Here is a 26,721-nt window from a genome sequence, read left to right on the forward strand (position 1 = left end):
TTACTACAGTACAAGAGTATCTAGACATCCCATCTTAACCTGGTGTTTGTTTATAAGAAGTGAACATCTTTACTTTACTTCCTCTGGTCAGGTGCATATTAGTGTAAAGACATTAAGTGGTGATAGTTGCTTGCAAAATCACATCTCGTTCTAAAGCTGGCAACCGTTGATAGTAACTGAAGGAAAATGATTTGCTTCAAGAGAACGATAATTTAAAAAAAACATAATACTTTCCTAATATGACAGACTGATTTTATTATTCTGAATGAATTAAGGATGAATGCTCAAACAGTTGTAATGTTTTCTAAGACACACTGGAACAGGTTGCCCAGAGAGGTTGTGGATGCCCCATCCATGGAGGTGTTCAAGGCCAGGCTGGACATGGCTCTGGGCAGCCTGGTCTAGTGGTTGGCAACCCTGCACACAGCAGGGGAGTTGAAACTTGATGATCTTGGAGGTCCTTTTCAACCCAGGCCACTCTATGATTCTAAGACAGAAAGTGTGAATTCGGGTGATCTTTCTTTCTGACCTGAAGACATTCAGAAAATTGTCTTCTATGCAGTAGGTTATGTTATCTATGCCTATTAAATTAATGCTAGCATAAAGGATAGTAGTAGTCCAGTAAAATACACCAATGGTTTAGAACGTGTGAATACTTTGCATATATAGATATGGAATTTTTTTTGGTAAATGTAATACATTTTTTTTCTTGAGATGGAGATAACAAAAACTGTTGTGAGTTTCTGACAGCGGTATGAAACTAGGTAATCGGAACTTTTAAAATAATCTGGCATTGAGTAACATGTGGTAAGGAATATGTTTAAGACAGATTACTGCACTTAGGCCTAGCAAAAGAATTTTTTATTTAAGTCTGGACTATTTTAGAAAAAGCTGATGATGATATGGTAGAATTGTAGGTTGACTTATTTGATAATGTGTTTAAAGGATAATTTCTTTGAGTTTGTAGCTACAGGGGTCTAAGTATGTTAATACAGAGCATAAACAAGGTTCTTTTTCTTCATATTTTAGGCGTGTACAAAATATTCAGGATTTAGATGGCACTTTTGTTTCTTAAAGATGAAGAAAATAGGTCCAAATCCAAATTACTAATTTAATTGGCTCAATGAGGATGAATGTTCAATATAGAAAGAATTGATGTATTTTGGCTGATTTTGAGCTCCACAAAGTCATTGTTCTCCTTGATTTGATAGTGGATTACTGTAGATCCTAAAGGTTATCTGTGTGCCTTTTGTCATATGTATCAAGGCTCTTTGACTTGTGTAGACAAGGTATCTCTGATTGTCATTACATTTGGCTGCTTTGCTAGAAAAGGCATCTTCCTTTTGCAGGCTTATTTGTTCACTAAGAGATTCCATTTTCTATTTGATAACAGATCAGAGAAAGGCATGAAGGTATGCTGATGAAATCACAATTTATTTGAAGCCTTTTGAGAAGTTTTGCTGAATTCAAACTCATAAAATACTGAAAGTTTACCCAGTCATCGAGTCCTATTAAATGCATTCCCATCATTAAACATCTAGCTTGAACTGTGAATTACAGTCTAGCAAGACTTATTTCCTATCATCAGATAGCAGTCACAGGATTGTGTCCTGCATTAACTGCCAACTCACGTGTTGGAAGGAGCTACACAAAGATACCTGTGTACAAAAGCTGAGAGGACTACGTGGTTAGAAAGAATCATAGTTAAATAAATGAATGGAGCAGGGGCTGCCTGGAATGATGTGAACCATATTCCAAAGTGTAAATGCTTGAACTTGCCACAGAAGACTTGAATAAAATGCTTTTCTTACTCTTAGCTAAGGAATATCTAACCCCCCATGACAGGGGGTTTGGAACTAGATGACCTATAAGGTGTCATCCAATCCAAGCCATTCTAGGATTCTATGAAATAATTTTTATCTTACTTGAAAATTTCTCTGTATCTGTCTTTACTGTAGTATTTAAGTGCTAACATACATTGAGATTCAATTAGGATAAGCTAATGTCCGTGACCTAGGACATGGCTCCACGTTGGTTGATGCTCAGTCTTCTGTCTCTGGAAGTACTTGCTGACGTAGGTCTGTATGTCCATGCTTGTTTCAAATGAGAGTATATATAAATATTAATTTTCACTCTTTGGCATAGACAAGATGAGAGAATTGCTAGCTGCCATTAGAGAGAGTGTACACTGTCAGAGCTGTATGAACAATTGCCTCATGTTGCAGTCAAACTGAATTAAACAGAAATACATTTTGTCATACATTATTGTTTTGGGAAGAAATTTAAAAGTTTTCATTACAGAAATGTCAGATGAGAAGCTTTACCTTTCTGCTGTTTTGAAATTTGATCTCAGTTTGTGAATAGTTGCATAATCTTAACCTGAAGCTGCATTTCTATGCAAATAAACCCTGTGAAGCGTCACCTGGATCAGATGAAGTAGGTCTAGATGGATTTACTGGTGAAGCTAGTTAGGCGGAGCTGCTCTCACCTTCCATCAGCTTCTGTACGCTGGCCTTTCCTTAAGTGCAGTGCTACACTTTCCCCTGATTTCTTAACCCACGATGTACATTTAGGAAGAGAGACCAAAGCAGTCATGCCATTCAGGAAGAGTGAGCTTTGCTTGTGTAGTAAGGAAGGTAAAGCCTTTCTGGTCTGGAAACTAAATCAACCCAAGTTTGATTAACAGGGAAGGAGAGTTCTCTCTTTCTCACATCAGGGCTCTATGTGGTCTCTAGGAAAAAGTTAGGAGCAGCTCTCAACCTTCTCATATCTACTAAGGTCAGTAACCTCAACGTGCTTGGGAAGACGATGGAAAAGCCTAGTGTGTATGTAAAAAATAGGCAGGGCCTCTTGTTAGAATAATATATTAAAATGTTATGTATATTACATTATAATCATAGAGTAAACGATACGGTAGTTATGACAGGTTGAAAGTATATTTTAAAGCAACAGATGTTACATGATCTATGAGAACAGTGCCAAACATCTACTGCTGAAATACAGACACAAAAAATGCATGCAGTAATTCAAAGTCTGTAATGTTTGCCTGGTTAGTGGTCTGATTGGAAGGTTGCCTGCTTGCAGCTGTCATAAAATGCAATAGATTTTCATTGTCCTCTTTGCATGCTTAAACGCAGTCTTACCATTGCAGTGTCCCAGCAGGTAATCTCTTACTGTGATCTAAATGTTTTTTTTCACAAAATGAATGGTTTCTCTTCAATATAATATTTACATAGGACCTTTTTGGAAAAATGTCGTGAATGAAGGAAAAACTTTTTTTGTTTGTATGATTTTAGTCATAAAAACAGACCTGATGATAATGTGAAAAATAAATAAATATTTTATGGAATGCAAACAAAAAGTAAATTAGTGTAAAAGGAATGCAGGCCTCTGCTGTCTGTGGGCGACTTTGGATGAGGGAGCTGCTAGCGAGCAGCCCTGTCACCAGGAATGCATGGTGATCTGTATCACATCACATTTTCCGGTCTCTGAGTGAAGGAGGCCAGTAAGATGGAGAGCTTCTTGCAACTGAGGTCTATACATTGACAGGAAACAGAAGAGAAGTTCGTGATCTTGGGAGCCAAGCTTCTGTTTTCACAACACAAAATTTTATGTGTGGAAGGAAACATTTGGAGGAGAAAAGAGACTTAATGAGAAAGAGAGTTTATGAAATCCTGCCTATTTTAATCCCCCAGGAGACAAGATAGTCATTTATTTCTAACTGAGAACGCAAAGGAAAGTAAGAAATAGCGATTGCCTTCATCATTTTGTTTTATTTATCCTTATTAGTTTTCATTTGTTCACAACTGTACTCACTGAAATGACAGCCATTCATTTTGCCAATACAAGTTCCTCAAACCAAGAACTTAAAATGGTATAATTATTATTTTAAAAGTCTTATTTGTAGATGACATGTTAAGATTAGCATGCCATTCTGCTTGGCATGAGCTTTCTGTTGCCGACAGATTTTAAGTTCTTTTTTATAGGTTCATTTTTCTGGTTAACTTTTCAGTAGCCTTACTTCAGAGGGTCCACCTGGCAGTGGACCGAACAAATGCTCTGCTACTGCAAGCTGCCTACATTACCACTTCCAGCTAAAAAACAGTTTTACCCTCTCCCAGTTAACCTTTCCAAGATTTCAGTAGTATGAATTTCATATGTATATTCAGTATACCTAAAATGATAGGCATCCTATCATTCATATTCTATCAACAGTGTGGTGAAACATAAGTCACATACTCCAGAGCTCCCAGGGCTCTGTGACGCTCATCTTGCAGGGTGATGGGAACTTCTGTCTTAATCAGGTGTCTTTACTACAGTAAAAGCAAGTGCAGCCCAAAGGAGATTTGTGAAGGAAGGCAGAGAATACATTTCATCCTGTTACAGATGCTGTGCAATAGTGCTTTGCATACTGTGCATTAAATTGCTGCAAACTCTGCAACATTTACTACAGAAATAGTTTTTTGGTTTTTTTTAATGAACATTTTTCCTACTCTGTCTGAGGCAAGAATGTCTCAGCCATTAAGCTTTGAAATCCAGTCGTTTCTTGGGCAGAAATGTAAATGGGTGATTTGGACATGGTACACTTGGAGTGACATCAATTTGATTAATTTCTACATTATAAATCACAGGCCTTCCAGCCTAATCTAGGGAACCTGCAGGAGAGTTGGACCAGATGATCTCCAGAGGTCACTTCCAACCCCTATGGTTCCTTGATTCTGTGGTTACACAGCTGCCTTATGGTGAGAAGGACAACCCCTGTTGAAAAAGCAGCACCTGCTCATCTCCATTCATGCAGGACACAAACTGGGTTTCCTCCTGAATGGGAAATGGCGTGGTCCCTCCTCAGCTCTCACATGGTGCAAATAACTGATTATACATAGCAATGAATGTTCTATTAAGTGTTTAATTTACAGTATAGTGTTAGGGAAATGTTGGGGAAAATGGATGCAGAACTTCAAAACTGTTTTCTGCATGGCATTTGCAGTATTTTAATGTGCTTTCAGAAGGAATGTTTGAACAGCCAAAAAAAAAAAAAAAAAAAAAGCATTATCCAAAACAGTATTCTCTATTTGGCTTGTCTGAGAGGGCTATCAGTGAATGCAGAAGAAATCCTGGAGGTTTCAGCCCTTGGAGCATATTTAAGACAGATGATCCAGGAAAGTGTCATTGTGCCATCCCAAGTGATTCTTAGTATTTATTTATACCAAGAAAAAGAAAATAGGCTCAAAGAGCATAGCGGATTAGCCAGCCCAACACAGGGCACCACAATGTCTTCTTATACGCAAGGCTAGTGCTTGCTAATCCACTGCACAGATAACTGAGAAATAGTAGAGCCATGCTTACAAGGAGCACTGCACGCTTCACAGAATGACAGGAACAAAACTTAGTTAATAGGAAAATGTTGTATCTTTACTTTCAATGACAGTAAAACTAAAGAAATATCTTTAGTTTTCTGACTCATTAAGTGCTAGCCTTACTAGCAAATTTAGGTCTGCCCTCCTAAGCAGTTCTGGGCAAGCTCCTAGCCATTTCTGCCTTCATTTCCTTATCTGTCTGTAACATGGGGGTACTAATGACCATCTCCTTCATAAAACCTGAGATTTACACTCAAGCAATAGTATTTGAGAACTGACTATTTTATGTTTGTATTACTATTTTTAAAGTTTTTGTGTCTGTGGCTCTTTCCTCATAGAAAAGTGATAAAATTATGAGAATAACGTGTTAGGATTGGAAAACGAGAATTCTCAAATGCACAGATGCCATTAGCATTTGGACAGCAAGCAGTGCAGTTGTACTACCTGAAAATCCTGAGTTTTGAGGTACTAAGCTAGTATTTAATTATTAATAAGACACTATTAGTGAAAGCAGATCAACCCTCCTGTATTAGGGGGCTGTGATTTCCCCTGAAGCACCTGGTACTGGTAAACGTTGAAGAGACAGACACCTTGATCAGATACACAAAATATAAGAAATAAACACTGTTCTTCTGATTAAGTTCTCTGTGTAGGTGCCCAAATTGACTAAATGGTCCTCAGATAAGAAAAGCACCACGAGGAATTAAAATTCCACTTGTCCTGTAATCTTGTTTTATTTTCTACAGAAGAAGACTGGTTTTTTTAATCAGATAAGTGGCTTAAAATTAAGTATGGCATATAGACTTGTTTCAGTTAAAAATCCCAAAGACAGTAAACATTTACACTGCAAACGAATTATATTTTATAATAAATTATTAATGGTTTAAAAATAATTTGGAATGAGAGTGGCATTACTTGCTTGAATTGTACAGCAAAAGTATAATCTTGAGGTCAAACGTTGCTAAAATCTCTTGTGAATTTGGAGACAGCATGCAGAATTAAATAGGGTTTTTTTTTTTATAAAATCAAATTATAAAGTCAATAGGCCTTAATCCTTTAATCTTTCAACACTCATGTTTTCCCCTGGATGTTCTTGAGTGGGTAATAGTTTGATTTGGGAGATCAAAGGGTTAATTTGCTTTTCAATTGAGGAATGACTCAGAGTTCCCCCTTATTGTTCAAGGAAAAAAAAAAAAAAAGCAGTGTGTGGGAGTAAGGTAGGGAAAAAAAGCCAAGAAAATGGATTCACTAATTGGGGTTTTCACCTGCTGTGAGTCTAATTGAATACAATACCTTATTTGTAACTCAAGGAGAAAGAAGATTATGCAAAGTATGAGAATTTCAGACTGGTTTTTAAATTCTTATTACTTGGCACTATTGTATGGGAAAGAAGACAAACGTGGTAATAGCAGCATTGAGCTTGACCAGGAGACTCTAGAAACAGTAAGAAATTGAAGGAATGTGTATCATGGGGATCAGGACCAGAGATTTCTTGAAAGAAAGCAAAATGCTTTTTCTGTGAAGCTGCAGGCTTCCAGCCACAGCGAGTCCTGCTACATTAAGCAGGCTGCTCTGCCGTTGTCGTAAATGATCGTGAAGTCCCTCCCAATTAACGCACTAAAGATTACACTTTAAAGCTAAGAGAGCTCTTGTTTCTTAAAACTTAGCAGGAGATGGGAGAAGAAATGTTTGTTGATTTAAAACAACTGACAGCCTTCAGCCTGTTCATTCGCTTCAAAGCTGATATATATCATGTAACCCAGGGAGCCTTAACGTAGTGCTCTGTCTGTCCACATTGAGATGAATCCGCTTTCTCTTGCCTTGTCGGGGCAGTGTTGGAGATGCAAGATAAACAAAAGCTGTGACATTGACCTTTTGAAGCAAATTAGGTTGTTCATAAACTATGAGAAGTTAACATTTCGCTCTGTTGGTTTTCATTCTTGCCTTTGGCAGTTGTAGGGGTTGAACCCTCAACATCCTGCACTTGTAAAGTTTCCACAAAAAAACCATGATGGCCTCCCCTGAACCCTGTTGGGCTTTCATTAAAGCCAGATCATTCAGGTTCCTGAATCCTTCCTTAAGGACAGCCCTAAATATCCTAATGCTTAATATTGAAACCACCTGGGTACATGCTTATTGAGAAGTCTGTGGGCACTGATGCGGTAAGGCAGTGAACATGGGCAATGTGAATTTTCCACATGTCCAGGCCTACATCTTCCCTGAGTTAGGGCTTTTTGTAGGTTTTAAAGGCACCCTTTCGGGTGGCTGTACTCTGAGAGAACCAAATGTAAACCTCAAAACCAGCTGTGTGTAGGGCCTGCTCCTCACCCAGCACAGCTGCCATGAGTGAAGGACATGGAGCTGTGAGGTGGTGGGCTACACCTATGGGAGACACATGTGACAAGATCTTAGGCTTTTATTTGTGCACCCAGCACGAAGCGCTCAGGAACCGCAGGGGCACAGAACCAGCCCCATCAGCCCTCTTCCCGGCGGGAAGGAGCGACCCTAACTCCGAAGCCCTGGGATGAAAGCGGCCAGGAAGCGACCACCGCTGTGCCCGCATCCGCCTCAGCCCCGCGGGACCCCTCCGCCGCGGGGGCGGGCCGGGGCGGTGCAGCGCGGCTCGGCGCGGGGAGCGCCGCCCTCTCCCTCTCTCCCTCCCGCCCGCTGGCGGGGCGGCCGCAGTGGTGCTGGGCGGCGGGGCCAGGCGGTAGCGTTGTGTCTGGCTCCGCGGCGGCGCCGAGCAGCTGCCGCCATGAGGGAGCAACGCAGAGGGTGAGGAGCAGAGGGGGGCGCGGCGGCAGGTGCCGGGCTGCGCTGGGCTCGTGGCGGGGCTGCGGGCGGGATGATGGGGCCGGGGGCAGCGCGCTGGCCGCGGCCATCCCAGCGCACGGTTGCAGCGTGCAGGTAGCGCGTCCGTCTCCTCGCAAGACCGTAGAGAAAGGGATCTCTTATTCCAAAAAGGTCAACTTTCCGCCCGATTCCTTCAGGGCAGTTGGGAATGGAGGCCGTAGACCCGCGCTGTGTGTCCGGTTGGGACGCGCGGGGTGCGGGGTCCGCGCGTGGGCTGACGCCGCGAACCCGGAGCTGGAGCCGGGGGTGCTGTGTGCGCCGGGCTGGGAGTGCGCGCTGCGCCGGGTCGCAAAGGGCAGCGGAGGAGTGTGGAGCGTTACCTGTGCGGCACGTAACTTGGTGCGGGAGCGAACTTTCCTTAAATACTTCAATGGGTATTACTTTTTTGGAGTCCTTTCAGGTTCAGCAGTCACCTTTCCCACAACTGGGCAGGGCCGGGACGGGTTCCCTGGGGCTGTGCATGGGTTGAGTAGGTGATCTTAGTGGTCTCTTCCGACCTTAACGATTCTGTGCTCCGATTCTGTGACTCTCAGCCTGCTGTGTCTCTGCTCACAGCCCGCTCTTTGGGAGCGTTGCTCTGGGGTCTGATGCCCCGCAGTGAGTTGGATTTGGCTGGGCTTTGCCAAGCGAATATCTGGGCGGGCAGGTAGCAGCTGGAGAGCAGCGCCCTGAGCCCCGCCGCCGAGCGGTCATCTTTAACCAAGATGAAGCGTGCAAAATAAATGTTTAACATCGTGAGGGGGGGAAAAAGACTTACTCTTCAGTTCTCGGCAGTTGGTATTTGCCTTTCACTGACTGTTCGTTTCCAGTATCAGCAAGAAACTTAAATATGTATCGGTGCCTCCCTTCGGCAGCGCGATCAATCTCAGAAAAGCCGATAAAACATGCTGCAGTCAAATTCTTGCTGGAAAGACGCTGATCCTTGGCTTAAACTGGAATAATCTCTGTGCACAGATCAGTACTCTCTAGATTTATAGGTGAAAACAGTAGTCCTTTGTACAGCACAAAGGAGTGCCACCTTCTCACAGCGCTAATACTTTCCATCGCAGTGCTGTGGTGTGGGCAAGGAATTAATGAAACCCTGTAAAAAGACAGCTGTTAAGTCTTCTGGCAATCACTGTCATCTGCTGCTGAAAACATTTCTGATTTTTCAATGAGCAGCAGTGTCTATGCATGCAAACACTTTGAAACACATTTATGTTAGGTTAGTGGAAGCCAAGCGACTGTATCGTGTTTATTTTGGCTTTTTGACAGCAGTCATAAGGTGGTTGTAATAACCTTTTATTCATCTTAAAGCCAAAAGGTGAGAGATATTACAGACGGCGCTGTTTGAAGGTGGATTATTCAGTGCTTTATAAGACAGTACTTTAATTGCAGCTTGTTATTAAGTGTATGTAGCTATCTGTTTATTGCCACTTGATGAAATTTCTTATTCTTTGCACATCTGCACACAAGCATATCTCGTTTATGTTATGCTTTCAAATAAATGTGTGAGCAACAGAGGAAGCACAGCAGAATGTGCTCTGGCATCACAAATGAAGAGCAATACAGGAGTTCAGAAAGGACTGCGCAGTTCAGTCTGAAGTTCTGGACTCTGGAACTTCGCAGTGAATAAACGAGAGTACCTGAATCCTATATATGGGAAAAATAGAAGGAGTGCAATCAGGATGAGTTAAAAGAGATCTGTGAATGCCTGGGCGTGACTTGTGCAGGGGCATTTTAACACTGCTCCCTCCGCTGCTGGTGTTGCTCAATGGTAATATAAAATGTGGGAAGAGGAAATAACTGTTTTTTCCAAACTGATGAAGTTGTAGCAAGAGAACTGTAACTCAGTTAGTGTGCCCCTTGGACTACCATCTCTCAGTTTCAGGTTTGCAGTCCAGTGTGCTGTTAGCTCTTCCAACAATGATGAGAGACAAATCTTTGTGCTTTTGGCTAGAACAGAGAGGTTGCACGGGCACAGTGTGACAGAATTGCCCACGTAAAAATTATCCTTGCTAATGTGATGTAATTATCCTTTAATGAAGTGGTCCTGCCGCTCCCAAAGGGTGTGTTAAGTGAGGACTGTGCTTTCATCCCCTTGAATTATCAGTGTATTTAGTGTGCCAGTCACACCAGCGCCTAGGTGTCACCATTACCCAGCGCAGCGCTGCTCCTGTCGTTTTCAGGCTGGCTTTTAATTTCCTTTTCACCTTTGCAACTTAAGTCAGGTGGGAAAGAGGAAAACAAGCCCAATGAGCCCTTACTTGGGCACGTCTCTCTGGGCTACAGCTGCTGCTGGTTGGAGGGCTCATGCTTCCCGTTGTCCTTCTGACTTGTGGGCTGCAAAGGGCCCTGCTCACCGGTGTTTGAAACTCTGGCAGACCTTGTGCTGCAGCTCTATTAAGGATGCTACAGCGTTCCCAGGCACGGTGGAGACTGCGGGAACTGCTGAGCTGGCGCTTCCCTTTGGGCAGGCAGAGCCTCCCCCCGCCCAGCCCCCAGCTCATGGTCAGATGGCCTTTGGAAGCAATGGAGAGGCTCACAGAGAGCAGGCGGGCTGCGTTCTTACCTTCCTAGTGCTTCTAGGGGGAATTAAGTAGCTGCAGCCCTCCTGCTTCTTATGTGTTGGGGGCATTGCCCTGCCTCCTCACCTGCTCCAGCACCAGGCCTCAGCTCTCTCCTAGGAAGGGTGCCAGGATGAAGGGAGGGAGCACTGGAGGAAGGCACTCACCCCACCAGCTCAGCCCTTGGGATGTGTAGGTGAAGCGAGTGAAACCGCTCATTACAAAATGGGCATCCCTGGGTGAATTATTTTCGGCAGTTGTGATGTAAGAGCATGCTGTGTAGTCATTTGAGGTATCTGGCAGTAAAAATGTATGAAAACAGTCCAATGTTTCTTTGGCAATGGAAATTTTATTTACAGTGCCTTAGGAAGATGGATTATGTATTTTCCAGAAGATTAATAAGTGACATAAGCTTATGCCATGCACGCTAAATTCACTGATATCTGATTAAGCTTTACCATAAAAGTGGAAATACCAAAAAAATACTTGTCCATGTGGTGTTGATAAGTGATGAACTGTAACAGTTTTCTGCATCTTAAATGACTCTCTTGTTCTTCCATCCAACACAGGCATAGGATTCTGGGTGCTGTATAGGTACATCATTGCCACATGCTCTATGGCTTTAAAATACTGTAATGGGGAATCGGTGCCTTTGAAAGCTCCCAGGCCAATAGCTGTAGATCCCCAAATGGCCTAGTTCATCCACAGAGCAATGTGGAGCTGCCAAACTAAATTCACAGGGAAAATTAGGCAATTAGTTTCAGAGCTTTCTTGCAACTGCATGCTTAAGTTCTTACTCTACTCTTTGCTACATGCTTTGGCACAGAAGCCAAGGATACACTTGCTGTTGGGATACCTCAGAAGCACTGCATTTGAGATAGTAAGGAGGTGTGGGAAACCACCATCCCCAAAGTTCCTGGGTTGTTGCCCTGCACCAGCCCCCGGTGTGAGGAGCGCCTGTGTGCAGCTCTGAGCTCAGTCCTGCAGTGCTCCCTGTCTGAGCCCACCAGGCTGCTGCCAGGGAACCGTTGGTCTGGAACGAACACTGAGAACTAGCAAATAGCAGGCACAGGTCTGCAGGCCTGAGTGTTTGTTTGCTGCTGCAGCCCGCTTACCTGAATTGTAAGGGCTCTCTCTCTGGAGAGTAATTTGGCAATGAATACGTTCCTTTGTTCTTTTTCTTGGGGCTGCTGTTGTATAAGCAGAGGGCAAACAGTAGCTAAATTGTGGGGGGATTCAGTGTGTAAATGTTTTTTTTTCAGTGTTTTTCTTCAAAAATGCACTTTAGCAGAACGTGCTGTAAGCTGCTGGTACTGCAGAACTTCCTTGTAGCAGACATACTAGAAAATTTGGGAATGTGGGTGCAGTGTTTTCATGTAAGCAACCCCATGTCTATGGTCATCAAACCGTAAGCTCAGATGACTGAGGGCAATTGCAGCCACCTCTCTTCGCAGCACTCGTGTTTTCCCAGAGCAAAGACCAGGATGGCTGCTGTGGCTCTGACATCCTCTCCCCCTTTTTTCACTACCTTCAGTCACTGCAGGAATTAAGAAGGAGAGGGACGCTGAGGCTGATGAGAAGAGGCTTCTTTAACTTCTTGTGCTCAGCTCAGGCAGTGCTGTTCCTGCATTTTTGCTTATGCTTACTCCTTGTGAGTCCTTTCATTCTTCTGTGCAGTTTGAGAGCAAAATATGTGGATATTATACACAGTAAGCTACTGAATATACAGATGTTGCTGGGCCAGTGAAGTATATACATGGATCGCGTAAATAACCTGTCTCCTAAGGCCAAAATTAAATCCTACAAAGAAAACACCTCACAATTCTCTTTTTCCCCACAGCAGTGGTGGTGCTGAAGTGTTGCATGGAGAGCTGCACCCCTAGGGTGTGCCTGTGGAGGTGCACTTGGGAACACTGCTGCCCCCCCCCCCCCCTCTCTGTTACATCAGCTTTTCATGCACTGTTTTTTGTACAGGGGCACTCAGTTTGCTCGCTGGGTTGTGATTCAGTCTTTTGGAGCTGAAAGGTGGGTGCTTCCAGAACACCAAATTGCTGCCTATCAGACCCTGCTCTTCTGTGTATGTCCTTCCAAACGCTGTGTATGTGTTGGACCCAGGATGTCTGTTTCTTTTTTAAGTTCAAGAATTGCAAATGGGGTTGCTAGCAACTGTACATCTCAGAATTTTCTTTAAGTGTAGTCATGGTTGTCTTTCAATAGAGCTGAATTCTGTGTGACCAAGACTTCACTGGCTATAGAATAGATAAGGAGAATTTTCTTTCAAGTTTCCCATGCTAATGGAAACAAGATCACATTAGCTACACTGTCATTAAAAAAAAAAATCTTAAAATGTGTAGCCTTGGGAGACGTGGGTTGTTACTGCACTCACTAACACTTCATGTAGTTGGCTCTCTCACACTGCCTGTCTTTTGGCAATGCTCTGCTGCAAAGCTGAAGGCTGTGAGCTTCCATGCAGAGATGGTTCCATTTACATTCTAGTCATAGTGCAGTGTTTCATAACCCCATTTGGGTTTTTCCTGGCTTCCGCATAGCTCTGCCTCCTGAAACTTCACAGAGACCCCTAGGATAAGGGAGTCAGCCCAAAACACTACATTGTCTGAATGCTCACTATCTTTGCAATATTAGCAGAACTTTTAATTTTGCTTCTTGAGCCCATGCCTAAATACAACAGTCCAAATGGACATCTGGTGTTGAAAGAAGACATGCCTGCTGCTACTTAGATTACCTCCTGCAAGAGCTCAGGCTGCTGGCAGTGTTCTGGCACTGCACTGGGATGCGCACTGTGCAAGAGAAAGGGAAAGAGAAATTCTATTTTACTAACTTTTATGTTTTTTATTGTAGCCATGAGACGCAGACAACCTGCTGGGATCATCCCAAAATGACTGAGCTCTACCAGTCTTTAGGTAAGACACCTCTACCAGTTGTTTTTTCCCAAAGGAATTGTTAAGGTGAAGATTTCAAGAAGCAGTGAACCAAAATCAAGACAAAGTGAGAAGCTGTGATTTTTATCAAGATTAAATTTTCTGCAAACAAGTGTGTAAGGCTTAATGATTTATTTCAAACATTAAGTGGAAAAATTAATGTATCAGCACGGTTGGAATGTGCACTGTATTTACTAAGTAATTTGGCTGCATTGTTGCAAACTTAACTTAAAGATTGCAACAGAAATGGAAAAGAAAGGAAAAGAAAAAAGAAATCACAAATCTTTTCACTGTTTTACCAAAGGCAGATGAAAAATCAAACCAAGCTGCTGTTAATGTTGACTTTTGGATGGTAGGAAGCCAATGGAAGCAATTTGACAAACTATTGCCACTGCTTTATTTTTAAAGCACTCAATGCTCAAAATGCATGGCAGCTGTCATGATGTCATTTTGAATACCCAAATTGCATGCTTATTATGACTTCAGATGCGCCTCCCTGGTGGGCTTTTGTGTTGGGTTTTTTTGTTTTTTTTTTTTTGTTTTTAATTTTTTAGCGGCTTTGGACTTTAGTAACAGAAGCATATCTATGAGATACAATAGGTCAATCTACACTCTAGTATAGGCTGCTTGGCATACTATTTAATAGCTAACTATTTGCTTTTAATGGTCCTGTTAATAAGTAATGGAGGGTATAATAAAAATTAAGCTATTTCTCTAAAAGAAATATCATTCAATATGCTTCATTCAAGAAGGAGGTTATGTCTGTATACCGCAAATACATAAAACAGCTTTTAAACAAGCCAGCTTTAGTACTAAGGCACTCAAATCTAGCATTTGGTGTGGGTTTATTTACTATGGTGAAAAATAACTAAAATTATCTTCTGCTAAACTCTATGCTGGCATAATTAGACTGTTTTCAGTAGATAAACTGATCTATTTCAAGCTAACTCAGGTATGTCTTCAGTGCTCTGCAGTAAAGGTATATCCAAGCTGTTTGTGATATAATAAAGTGGAATGGAAGTGTGAATGTTTTTTCCTTGTAATATTAACACTGTGGCAGCAATTTGTTTAAAAATTAACCAGAAGACAGCTCTGTATATCAGAAAGGGATAGAAGATGTGTGAATTCAGGCTAACAAAATGCAAAAGCAGACAAGTGTTGACTTGCCACTTAATTATAACATATTGCCCTGTTTGCCTCTTTTATAATTCTGCTCTGGAAGCGAGTGGTTTAAAGGATTCAGGGCAAATAGCAGTTGTGCATGCTGATGTCTCTTTAATACGGGTAGATCCTCAAACACTTACCTGTTAATTGAACCGCACTCCAACTCTGTAGCTCATTTTGATCCAGAGATGACATGATATCTCTGATACTGTTGCTGGTCAGACCTGAAGTCCTGTTGAAACTGCTTTTCTTCTGGGATTTCTTTCTGGTATTTCAGTTACAGTAGTCTGGAATAATCAAGAAGTCAAGAAGTAGCTCTATGCGAGGGGAAAAAAGTCTCCTGGTTGGTTCAGGTCAACAGTTCAAATGATGTGTGACTGTTGAAGTCAGGTTGGATTTAGTTTAACTGAGATTTTATCACTGTAAGTATCACCTGGATGTCAAGATTTGAAGACATCCTCATCGCTTATTGCATAAAGAAGGAACATGTTTAGGCAGATTTTGTCTCTCTTGTTTTTTTGTTTTTTTGTTTTTTCTTTTAAAATCCTGCTGTTTTCAAGTGAAAGTAACGTCCACTAGGGCAGTATTCTTTCTGGCTGATCGTACTTCTTTTTTTGGGCTGGGACCAAGTGCTTATTAATATGGAATCATCACTGATTTTAACGCAGTATGTGTAATAGGTGCTTTTATTACTAAACTTAGGTGTTTGTACATGTGTACAAAACAGATTAAACAAACTGATTCTTTGTGCACTGCCACATAGGATAAAGCTTTGAAAAAAGTGCTACTGAATAACCTACCATTTTATTTTATTTTTGAATTGGGTATATTCATCATTGCCTAACTCTCATATAAATTGCACGATACAAGCATAACCCGTTTAGTCTTGAATGGAAGCCTTGATGTGTTTTCAGTGCTTTTCTTTGCCTCAGGTCAAAACGGTAATAATGGGATGTTTCAAGTCTTTTCAGATTGTTCAGTAATACTGTATCTGAAAAGATATTATTAAAGTCGATTTTGTATTGCATACTCATTAGATCCTATTATTTTTCCCCACAGCAGGATCCAAATTTTGCTTCTTATTCATATGGAGAAGCTAGTAAGGAGCTTAGTACATATGCATTTTAAAAATCTGGTAGAAAACATGAATTCTACAATCCAGGTAAATGCAAAAAAGTGAGACCAAGCACATCGGTGCTGTCAAGAATGTTTATTTCCATTTTCCAACTCCTACATTTAGCCCGTGGGGAGCAATTGAGCGATGAGATAGAGCTTTCTGTACATCCCAGGTACTGACGGATGTGTTGCCTTTCTGTAAATTCACCACACTTTAATTGATTCCAGTGTATTGTAATTTGCTAGGGGATCTTTGCATCTAATTGAAATTCTTCCAGATTACTGAAAGCTTAATTTTTAAGAGAGTGAGGAAGACGCAACTAGGCACAATACAAGACTTCTTGTAAAAGGAGAAGTAATGTTGGCTTTATTCTTCACATATCCACTTCATACACCTAGAAATTACCACAGCACACTTTGCTCAAATGGATGAATTCCAGGTTTCAAGCTTATTTTTCCCGGCATTGTTTTTAGGGGTTTGGGTGTTTATAAAAATGAAGGTAAATTACTTGAGGTAAATTGCAGTACCTCATCGGGTTGTCAGTCCAACAGTCCAGTATCCTGTCTCCAGGACAGACTGCATCACAGAAAGCAGAAAGAAGCTGCAGGAAGAAATTGTAAAATAACCTGCCCACAAAGGAAGTATTCTCAGATTCTCTTCCCTCTCATTTGCTGAAATGAGGCTATTTATAAAGATATTTTTAATAACTGTAAAATACTTCATTTGAAAGTTAGTGTGTGTATTGGAAATTTTTACCTGGTTGTTCTTTAAACATAAGCTTTTCCTTTTAAGAAGCTGAAGTGCTTGCTCTGGACTGCTTCTCTTTATTATTTCAACAACGTAGCAATTTTGTCAGTTTTAATGAAGCATCTATTGCTGACTCAAGTTTGGCAATTTCACTCTTCATTTAAAGTTATGGTTACTTAAAGTTACATAACGAACCATCAATATGAAATGACATAATTGTTGTTTAATGGTCAAATGGAAGTGGCAATAGGTAATTGCAGTGATGACCTTAGCTGTATCATGTAATTTATCTACCAGATGTTGATACAGATTGACTAGTTATGTAAATGAAGAACACAGAGAAAAAACAAATGCTGAAATAGGAGAGGTAGTAAAAATCAGTGATGTGTGAGTCTCCAAGGCTCAGCTGCTCACACTTCCCCCCAGTTTGTGCAACGCTGTTAGGAACCACTCCCCTTTTCTCTTCATACTTCCTTCTGGAAGTCTTCAAAGTACCCAGAACTGCTCCGGCTGCTTTTCTTTCCAAGAGCAGCTCCCCTGCAGCAGGTCTTCTTTCTGCACTGTTCTTTTACAGCCTCCTTACACGTTTTCTCGTCTTTCGTGATGGCTCCAGGGCATCGCTGAAATGAGAATTTGCATTATTTTGTTGTCCCGGAGAATTCAAGGACCTTTGAGACAAGAAGAACAGAAATCAAAGTAGACTGTGACTGCTTTTTTTTATTCTTTTTGAGTTTCACTTCTGAGAGTGAAGATTTAATTGCAGACAGCTTAGCTCCGAATGATAGCATTTTGCCTTTAAGCTGAAAATGACTCTAACCTTAGTAGCGGTGGCCCAGGAGAGCTTGGTTTGCCATCCCATACTGTTAGTGTCCCCTTCCTCCAGCCTTCCTGTGGGATGACAGGATGAGTTTCCTCAGTGTCTCTGCAAACAGTAATTGCAGTAGTAGGATGCAGTTGGGATGCATCTGTTTCTCTCTCCTAATTCCCCAAGGTAAGACATGAGGGTGGGGGGAAAAAAAAACAAAACACCCACACCCTTGCAGACTCCAGTGCACTGCAGCTAGTGACAGCTTTCCATTTAATTTGGAGTGTGAGGGAGGCGGTTCTCCATGGTGTATTTGGAAGAAATGTCTCATTTGCTCAACACGAGGTGAGAGAATGCTGGGAGGTACTTTCTGAACAGCCACCAGAATTTCGGCAGCAGCCGCTGTGTTGATCTTGTGACTGGCTGCTCCATAAAAGAGTGAGCTACTAACAATGAGTGACCAAGAAGATAAACATTGCTGCCCTTTTCAGTTTGTGCATTTTGACTTGTCCTTCTGAAAAGCTGTCTGAAGAGGTTAAACTGTCCTTCTTTGCCATTAAAAAAAGCCTCTGCTTATTTATCACAGAGCTATTACACTATCTGTTGCTTTTCTCTGAGATTTTATTCATATTCATCTAATGGGTTTGCATGTTTGTATTAAGAAGACATGCATATCACAAATAAGTTACCTGATTTTACTGAAATCCAAAGAGTCGGTACATACAATCTTTTTTAAAATGTTGCTTATCCACTGATACCACTGAATTGTAATCTGCATAATAAATTTTTTCATTTGGGAAAATAGGATTACTTGGGCTCTAACACCCTTGGGTAGTTGTCAGACCTAGAGAATGTCATCTTTGTAAAGTGTGTGACCGCATTCTATGCAGACAGGTAGTCATTACACGTAGCTAAAGCAGGGAAGCCATAATTTGCTGATGTACTACCAGTGGTAGGGATCATTGTGTTTCAAGGACCCTGCGTCTCTTGACAATTAAGCCAGAGGTGTATTAGCAGTGAAGGAGGAAATGAAAGAGAACGAGCAAAGTAATGTTCTGCTGTGGAACAGTTAGCCATATGGGAATGTTTTGCTCAAGAGTATTACCTTCTTGGCTTGCAAATGAATACCATTCCTTAATAATTTTGAAGTTGCTTGTTTGCTGTTTGTTTATTTCATTAAGACTACATCTCAGCTAGCATACAGGAAGAACTGCTGACCTGACTGGAAACTGACTACATTCTAACTCCATAATGGGGTATAACCCAGGTGAACATCGTATCCTTTCTCACAATTTTGGTGAGGAAAAGCCATTACAAAATAAAAATAAATTTCCAAAGGCCATGTCAACTGATCAGGTAACTGGGATGCTGACACGTGCTGTTCATCCACTTCTCGGTCTAGATGCAGTCAGTAGCTCTTCAGTGCCCTGCGTGCCTTCCACTCACTCATTAATTTGCAGACACACTGTTGAATGTTCTACTTGGTGGACTGTTTATAACACGTCCTGCCCTGTGACTTCATGGACAGTGGTTAAGCTGTTTGTCTGTATATATAACAGCACTGCTTACCATTATTTATCCTCAAAGCAATGTTAATGATAGAATTAATTATTATTATCATAAGTCAGTGGCTAGAACTCAAATGATATTAAGCAATGTTTCTTTGATTAATTTCTTTCCTTTATGCATTTGTCTTGCTTACATTTTTAAATCACAACTCCTACGGAGGCAATATATGTCACTGTAAGCATCATTATAAGATCTATATGGAGGTTTTGGGTAGCAGGAAGATAATCAGCACTCTAATCAACTGGTCAGGGAATCGCAGCACTATTGAGTTGATATGAGATGAAACTTCCTGGAAAGTCAGGATGCTATTACATACAGTCTGATGAAACACATGAAGGTTTAGTGGCTGGTAGTGGAATTATAATCCATTCAGGATTGTACTGTAAACTGCTTTTAAGTTTGTTAGGTACGCGTTGTCAGAGACAGCAGTGACATGTAATTAATTCCCAAAATAGTTTATCCACTGCTAGCATTTTATTTATAAACAGCTATTTGAGTATGTCACAAGCTACGGTGAAATACTACTTCCAGATTTTGAAGAGTATCAATGCAGGTTCACATTTTTTTCCTTGCAAACAAGTGAGATCAAAACAAAAACCCTGTAAATCTTGCCAAATTAAGATTAGGATTTGATGAGCATGGCCAAATGAGGATATGACTTGATGAGATCTAATTTATTTCAATGAATTTAGTTGTTAACTTGACAAATTTAACTCTTGAGATGGTAGTTATCACCTGAAGCATGTAACTACTCTTTTCAGTTGGGTGGCGTCCAGGCAGTGAAAAACTTAGTGTCAGTAAAATCAAGTGAAATGACTGTGTTGTTCAGTTAAAAATCAATGAAAAGTGATTGTAATAAGAGTCGCAATAATGTAGAAAAGTGATCCCCCCCTAAACTAAAAAGGTGGTGGTGTCCAGGTAGAAAGGTCTTCAGAAATACCTTGTGTGTGTGAGACAAATTATTATCAGCTACCTCTGGCAGGAGATAGTTTGGCCTGTCCCAGAGCTTTTAAACACTCAGTCAGATCAGCTGTGTTAGAGGGCAGTACATGGTCAAATGAAACATCCCAGTCATTCAGCACTAACGGCAGCTGGAGCTACTGTCGTGTGATTAGTCTTTTTAAGAATATCCATGGAAAGCAATTCAGTTAAAACACATTACTTAAAATGTATAACAATCAAAGCAAATGTCCTTCCAGACTGGACGTTTCTCAATTTTTTTATTACTTCGAAATGCCTGCCATCTTATTTCATGTGATAAAATGATCAAGAATATGAGGATTTTACTATTAATACAGTATTCATATCCCAGTGTATAGTCTGAAATTCAGCATGGATGAATTAAGAACAAGATTCTGCAACATCTTATTTGTTGATACTGTGTCAGTAGCAAGTGGGATGCTCCAGCAGGTGGTTCAAATTTATGATGCAAATCATGGACCACTTCTCAACTGAGTGATTTTTACCTGATTAGCTGCTGTCAAAAGGATCTGCTGTGTGTAATTACTGCTGTTTCTGAATTCTATGGAAATACAGCCTTGAAAAATGTGTTGATGATGCTGTTTTAGCTCTTTTGAGGAAAAGCATAGCCCTTACATTTTGAGATTTCTCTCTACTTGCAGAATTATGCAGAAGAGGTTAATTGGATAAGATTAATTGGATTTAATTGTCTGATTGTTTTTCAACAATAGTTCTGATTTTAGTTCTTCCTATCAACAATTTGAAGTCTTTTTCCTTAAAGTTGCTTGTGGAATAATTTGTAGGCACTTCATGGTGCCTGGTGGAGGAAATCAGTTTTCTAGATAACTTTCTCCCCACCGCATTAGATGCTGCGCAACAAGTGGAGGAGCTTGTCATTTCTATAATGAGAAGAAGAAAGCAGCAAAAGGAGATTTCCTAATTTCGAGGGTCATTTATACCTTAACGCTTGGAACCCTTTCACAACAGCGAGAGAGCTGTGTTAGAAGCTGGGGAAAATCTTGGAGAGAACTTACTGATGTGTAGGTGGGAATTGTTCATTGCTGCTAAAGCCTCAGCATCTGCCGTGTCTTACAGGTCTTCTGTAGCGTAATCCTCAGACTTCTTCCTCATAAGTATTCGTACACCCTTGAACAGAGAGTTTGTTCATGGCTGAGTGGTGGAGAACCACTCTTCCTCATCCCTTCTGGGCATAAATACTAGTGTCACCAAATACTGCAGTGTGACCTTTTCCTTGGTCTGTTTGTTTCCAGGGGGCAGGTGGCCTTTTCCACTACATGATTATTTCAGAACACAAAAGCAGATTATGCTCTTGAGCATCTACATCTTTTTGATGTGTGAAAGTTACCTTTCAAGCAGTGAGGACTAGGGCTGGAGTTGCTGTATTGTAAAACAACCTGCAAAAGTCTAGTGTACTCCAAGGGCTTTTCAGACCTCTGATCACCTCATGTGGAATACGAGGCTGTGCGCTCTTCCTAGGTGTTGGAGGAAAGGCTGGAGAAAAGCATACTCGGTGTATTTAGCTTTTCTACCTGCTCAGAGGTGGCAAAAGCTTGTTACTAGTCTGTTTGGGAGTGTGGAAGGCATCCAGTTTTTCCCAGAAAGGAAAAAAAAAAAAAAACACAGGAAAGGATGAGCTGCTAATGTTTTTATAAAACCTTGGAAGATTACTGCTGCTTGTGCCTCATTCCTCCCTCCTCCGCACATTCCCAGCAGTAATGTCTGGCTGGCAGCCAAGCAGTGCCTTATGCTGCCTTACTCTAGGTTTTCTTCATTGCTGTTAATGGTGACGTTACCACTAACGATATCAAGCAGAGTTACCAAGCCTCATTGCTTGACAGTCTTATGTTGTACATTTCATTTAACTGGAGTCATACACCACCAAGGAAAGCATTTTGAGCCCAATTAGAGGAGAGCTTGGCTTCCACTCTCTGTTCTGTGGAGCCGTGTATTCTTCCCAGCAGTAGCTCGGGTGCAGGAAAAGCACCACCAGCAGTTCCATAGGAATACAGTTATAAAAAACTAATAATTAAGTTGCAGAGGAGAAAGGTATCAAAATAAGGGAGTTCAGTGCAAGGTTCATATGGAGTTCCTTAAGCACAGAATCATAGAATCACGTATTGGCTTGGGTTGGAAGGGGTCTTAAAACCATCTAAACCATCTGTCTGGGCAGGGACACCTTCCACTAGATCAGACTGCCCAAAGCCCCATCCAACCTGGCCTTGAGCACTACAGGGATGGGCATCCCAAGCTTCTTCTTTGCAACCTGTTCCAGTGCTCCACAACCCTCATCATGAATGATTTCTTCCCAATATCTACTCTAAATCTACTGTTTTTTGGCTTAAAGCCTTTTATCTTAACACAGCACACCTCCTACAGCTTTCCTGTAGGCTTTCTTTAGGTACTGGAAAGCTGCTATATCCCTCTCTGGAGCCTTGTCTTCTCCAGACTGAACAACCCAAACTCTCTCAGTCTATCTTCATAGGAGAGGTGTGCCAGCAATCAGATGACCCTCGTGGCTGCCCTCCTGATTCACTCCAACAGGTCCAAATCCTTATGTTGGGGCCCCTGGAGCTGTTTGCAATACTCCAGTTGGGGTCTCATGAGAGTAGATCAGCAAGGGAGAATCCCCTCCTTCAACAGGCAGATCATGCTTTTTTTGATGGAGCCCAGGATATGTTTGGCGTTTTGGGCAGCAATGCTGTTCATGTTGTGCTTCTTATCAACCAGTACTCCCAAGTCCTTCTCCTTCGGGCAGCTTTCAATCCATTCTCCACCTAGTCTGTTTGTGCTTGGGATTGCCCTGACCAAGGAACAGGACGTTGGATTTAGCCTTGTTGAACTTCTTGAGGTTTACTGTTAGGTGCTGGCCCCTCCTTACTATCAGGGATAACCACCTATGCCTCGATTGATCACCGAGATGATGAAGGGACTGGAGCACCTCTCCTTTGAAGAGAGGGTTAAAGAGCTGGGACTGTTCAGCCTACAGGAGACTTGGGGGTGGTCTTAAGAATGTGAGTAAATACCTGAAGGGAGAGTACATTGAAGATGAAATGAAGCGCTCTTTGGTGGTGTCCAGTGCCAGGGCAAGAGGCTCCATCTGAACATCAGGAAGCACTTCTGTGCTGTGTAGATGATGGAGCACTGGCACAGGTTGCCCAGAGATGTGCAGACTCCTCCTTGGAGATCTGCAGAAGCCACCTGGACATGTTGCCAGGCAACCTGCTCTGGATGGCCATACTGAAGCAAGGATTGGACCAGGTGACCTCCAGAGGTCACTTCCAACCCCAGCCATGCTGTGGTTCTGTGAACATTCACTGTATTGCTCTCTCCAAGGAACAATCTTCCTTCCTTTGCAGTCATAGTCAAAATTCTCATTCCTGTCTTATACTTACAAAATGCTATTACACTTGTCTTTCAGGAGCCGTAAAACCACTTATTATTGGCCTTCTTTGGGATTTAAAATAGCTAGAATATAGTAAAGTTGCTGAAATGGAAGAAGAGGCAGATGAAAGGTACAAACACAACTGGGTTGAGAGTGAGGTCAGAAAATGCATTTAAAGGAGTCTCAAATTTAAAGTGAAGGTGCTAAAACCCAAGTCAAAGATGTGATACAGAGTGGCAGTGATATAGCAAATGACTGTCCACACATGATCAGAGAGCCATCCAGGTGGTGGCCGCTAACAAGGACAGAAGGTGGGCAGTTGACATCAGAACAAAAAGTGGGCATGGGCTAATGCTGGTAAGAGAAGGTGTGAGTAGAAGCACCCTGCAGCTACACGGCCTCAGCATTTAAAAGATAACATTGCCACTGCTTTCCCAGACCCTGCCATGAGGCCTATGAAAATAGCTCTAGCCGTTGCTTCTTGGTCATTTACAGCAGATACTTCTTGGCAGAAGTGTCAGTATGGTTGATAAGAAATTCAGGGTGGGTTAAATATACAGAAAAATAGATGTATATTACAGCATTTTGAAGATTAAATGTCCTCATGGATAGTACCTTCTGCCCTGATTAAGTTCTGCAGTACGTGTATATATATTTGCTAATACTTTAAAAAATGTAAATAATAAGCAGAGAAGGTTTTTCAGAATACACAGTTAAAATTCAGGGAAGACTTGTTCATTTTGTCATAATCTAGTATAGATGAGCTTCCATTCCAATTACTTTTTGTTTGGTCTTAATTTTAACAAGTAAAATTACCACAACTTGGAATTTTTTATTAGTTTTCCGGAATGCAAGTGTAGCCTTACAACAAGAGTACAAAATGTAATGGAAGGCACGGTGTGTTTACAAGGGACTGCTTTATTAATTTCCCTTAAAGGCAAATTAAGTTCCTTTATTTAAATTGCACACTTTATTCCACACATTAAGGCTTCTGGACCTGTCAAGATAATTGTGAGAGTGAGCTAGCAGGAACAGTGCCCAGGAGAACCACCTATTAAAACGGTGTATGGAACTGTGCAAAGAAAAAGAAATGATATACAAAGCTGAAAGTTCCCCTTCTGCTGTAAGACGTGTTTTAGAAACACTTGCCAGCCTTTATTAAGGTATTAAAAATTACTGAATTATCAGACCTCAAATTACTCATTTGGAATAGCTTAATTAAAATTTGTGTAATTGAGACTATATTCCCTCTGCTGCCTATACCTGCACAGCATTGCAAATGATGCTGGGATAGTTATACCCAAACTACCCAATTGCAAACACCTTTACAGCACCTCAGCGCTGTTCTTGTATTTGCCCTGCTTTTTGTAATATTCCATCTCTAAGAGTCTGCAAGGCTTGGAGGTATTATAGTGATTAGGCCAAATGGACCTCTGTTGTGAGCCAATGTTATTGCTTTTAGTGTTCTTTTTTTACTTAAAAAAGGAGTTTACATTTTCAAAATGCTGCCTCATCATTAACTCCATAGGCCCCCTGGTTTCATCAGCAGTTGTAAAGTAAACACACCAAGCAGCGTTGCTGGGTTCTGAAACCCCTCAGCACACGGGGCCCATGTTGGTGTGCGTAGGCCGTTAAAGGTCACAGTGGTACAGTGGGGGCAGCCTGGAGCGCTCATCAGCTGGGTGGCTGTGCCTAGGGGGTAGATAAAGCTGAGGGGGGGCTCTTCGCTGCCTTTGATGAAGTCACCAGCTTGCAGCTGTATTTGGTTTAAGTATCTGTTGATCTGCTCACCTGAACAAAAGCCCTTTGCTGGAGCGGGGCACTTGCTTCCACACCTTGGGTTTGCTCCTGAAGAGTGTAAGCAGCGGCCTACCTCCAGCGTGGTGCTGGTGTGCCAGGCCTACTTGTAACTGAGCTGGCTGAGGCACCAGCAGGAATGCAGCCGTGCTAGCTCTGACCTCACTCTCAGTAAATTTATCTTCATTCTTGTTGTAAGTAGGTTTACCCAAGGCTGCTTTCAGCAAAACCCAGGGACTAGATCAGAGTAGGCACATTGTCTTCAGTCTGGTTTCACAGACAGATGGCAGAGAAAGATGCAAATCCAGCTTCCTGGTCGGATTAGGTCCAAGACACATTTTATTTGAAATCCCTCCTTTCTTTTCAGTCTTGTCTAGCGTTTACTTCTTAGGCTGCCAAACAGTTGCTGTATCTTGCTGGGGGCAAGTGTTGAGCAGTGTTCACATAGCCTTGACCGAGCCTCCCCTGTGCCAGGAGATTTCTCTGCTCAGCGTACTGCTGGTTGGGTATGTGGCCACCTTCTTTCTACAGTGTCCTGAGAATCTGTGGGCAAACTATTCCTTCTGTAACAAGGGCTGTTGCTGATGATCTGGTTTTGTGAGCCACGTGAGGAGGTTGCAGTGAAACTGGACCTAGGTCGCTCGTGTTCTTCAGCCTGCTCCCTGCAGTTTCCAAGGGCGTCATGGAAGTTCACCTTGCTGGCTCCCTGCTGGGAGCAGTGTTCCTCTCAGGGCATGCTGGTGTCTGTTTAGGTTGGGAAGCACAAATGTTGCATTGTTCTGTAGAGTCTCAGCCATAGCTGAGAGTTGCCTGCATTTTCCTGTGCAGGGCTCTTTGCTTCTGGCTGCCTGCAAACAGTCTGGCTCTGCGCCTCAGACAGGGAAGGAGGCAGGAGATCTGGAGCCTTATCTCTTAAACTACCTACCCTGGAAAGGCTATGGTGTTTTCAGTCAACCCTACTGCAGTTGCTGGTTGTGTCCTTTCAAGTACTGTTAAGTTCAGCACCTTTGAAAGAACGGAAGTAAGCCTCTAGGACTCGCTGATTTTCTTTTGAATGATTGATTGCCAAGGTTTGAGTGCATTTGCTCAGTGAAGTATGGTTTCTAACATACCATTTTTTGCTCTGTTCTTTGAACCGCTGATTGTAATGTTTGAGTTCAGGTGAACAGCGTCATCATGAGTCTGGTAATTTCTAAGATACGAAGCTAATCTCTTTTTCTGATGTTTTTCCTCAACAGCGGACCTGAACAATGTCAGGTTCTCAGCATACAGAACTGCCATGAAGCTCCGCAGGCTGCAGAAAGCCCTCTGCTGTAAGTACCTGCCTGTGTGGCAGCAGCTGCCAGGAAGACTTCAGTACCAAGCCATGAGCTTATTTGCAATTTCCAGAAGTAGTAAAACACTCCTTCCACTCCCCCCGCTGCTCCCCAGTGTATAGAAACCTCTCACCCGAGTCATCTGCTG

General features: G+C 42.0%; 1 protein-coding gene and 1 long non-coding RNA gene across 20 annotated transcripts in view; one reads left to right on the plus strand and one right to left on the minus strand.

The window, feature by feature from the left end:
* DMD (dystrophin) overlaps positions 1-26,721 on the plus strand; it is a 1,007,484-nt gene that overhangs the window by 916,156 nt on the left and 64,607 nt on the right. For 15 of the 19 annotated variants that reach the window (XM_021408144.1, XM_021408061.1, XM_021408111.1 and 12 more), the window contains 2 exons: positions 13,616-13,677; positions 26,496-26,570. In XM_021408144.1, coding sequence (XP_021263819.1) covers positions 13,616-13,677; positions 26,496-26,570 — 137 coding nt within the window. Of the gene's footprint in view, positions 1-7,998; positions 8,133-13,615; positions 13,678-26,495; positions 26,571-26,721 lie in introns of those variants that run through there. The other 4 variants (XM_021408196.1, XM_021408179.1, XM_021408201.1 and 1 more) reach the window with 1 other exon arrangement.
* On the minus strand, positions 16,074-24,151 carry LOC110404177. Its single transcript, XR_002442093.1, has 3 exons — positions 23,102-24,151; positions 21,092-21,203; positions 16,074-17,343 (listed from the first exon to the last, which is right to left on the minus strand). It is a non-coding gene; the product is annotated as an uncharacterized LOC110404177 (long non-coding RNA).

This window comes from Numida meleagris, chromosome 1, assembly GCF_002078875.1.
Source record: "Numida meleagris isolate 19003 breed g44 Domestic line chromosome 1, NumMel1.0, whole genome shotgun sequence".
NCBI lineage: Eukaryota > Metazoa > Chordata > Aves > Galliformes > Numididae > Numida > Numida meleagris.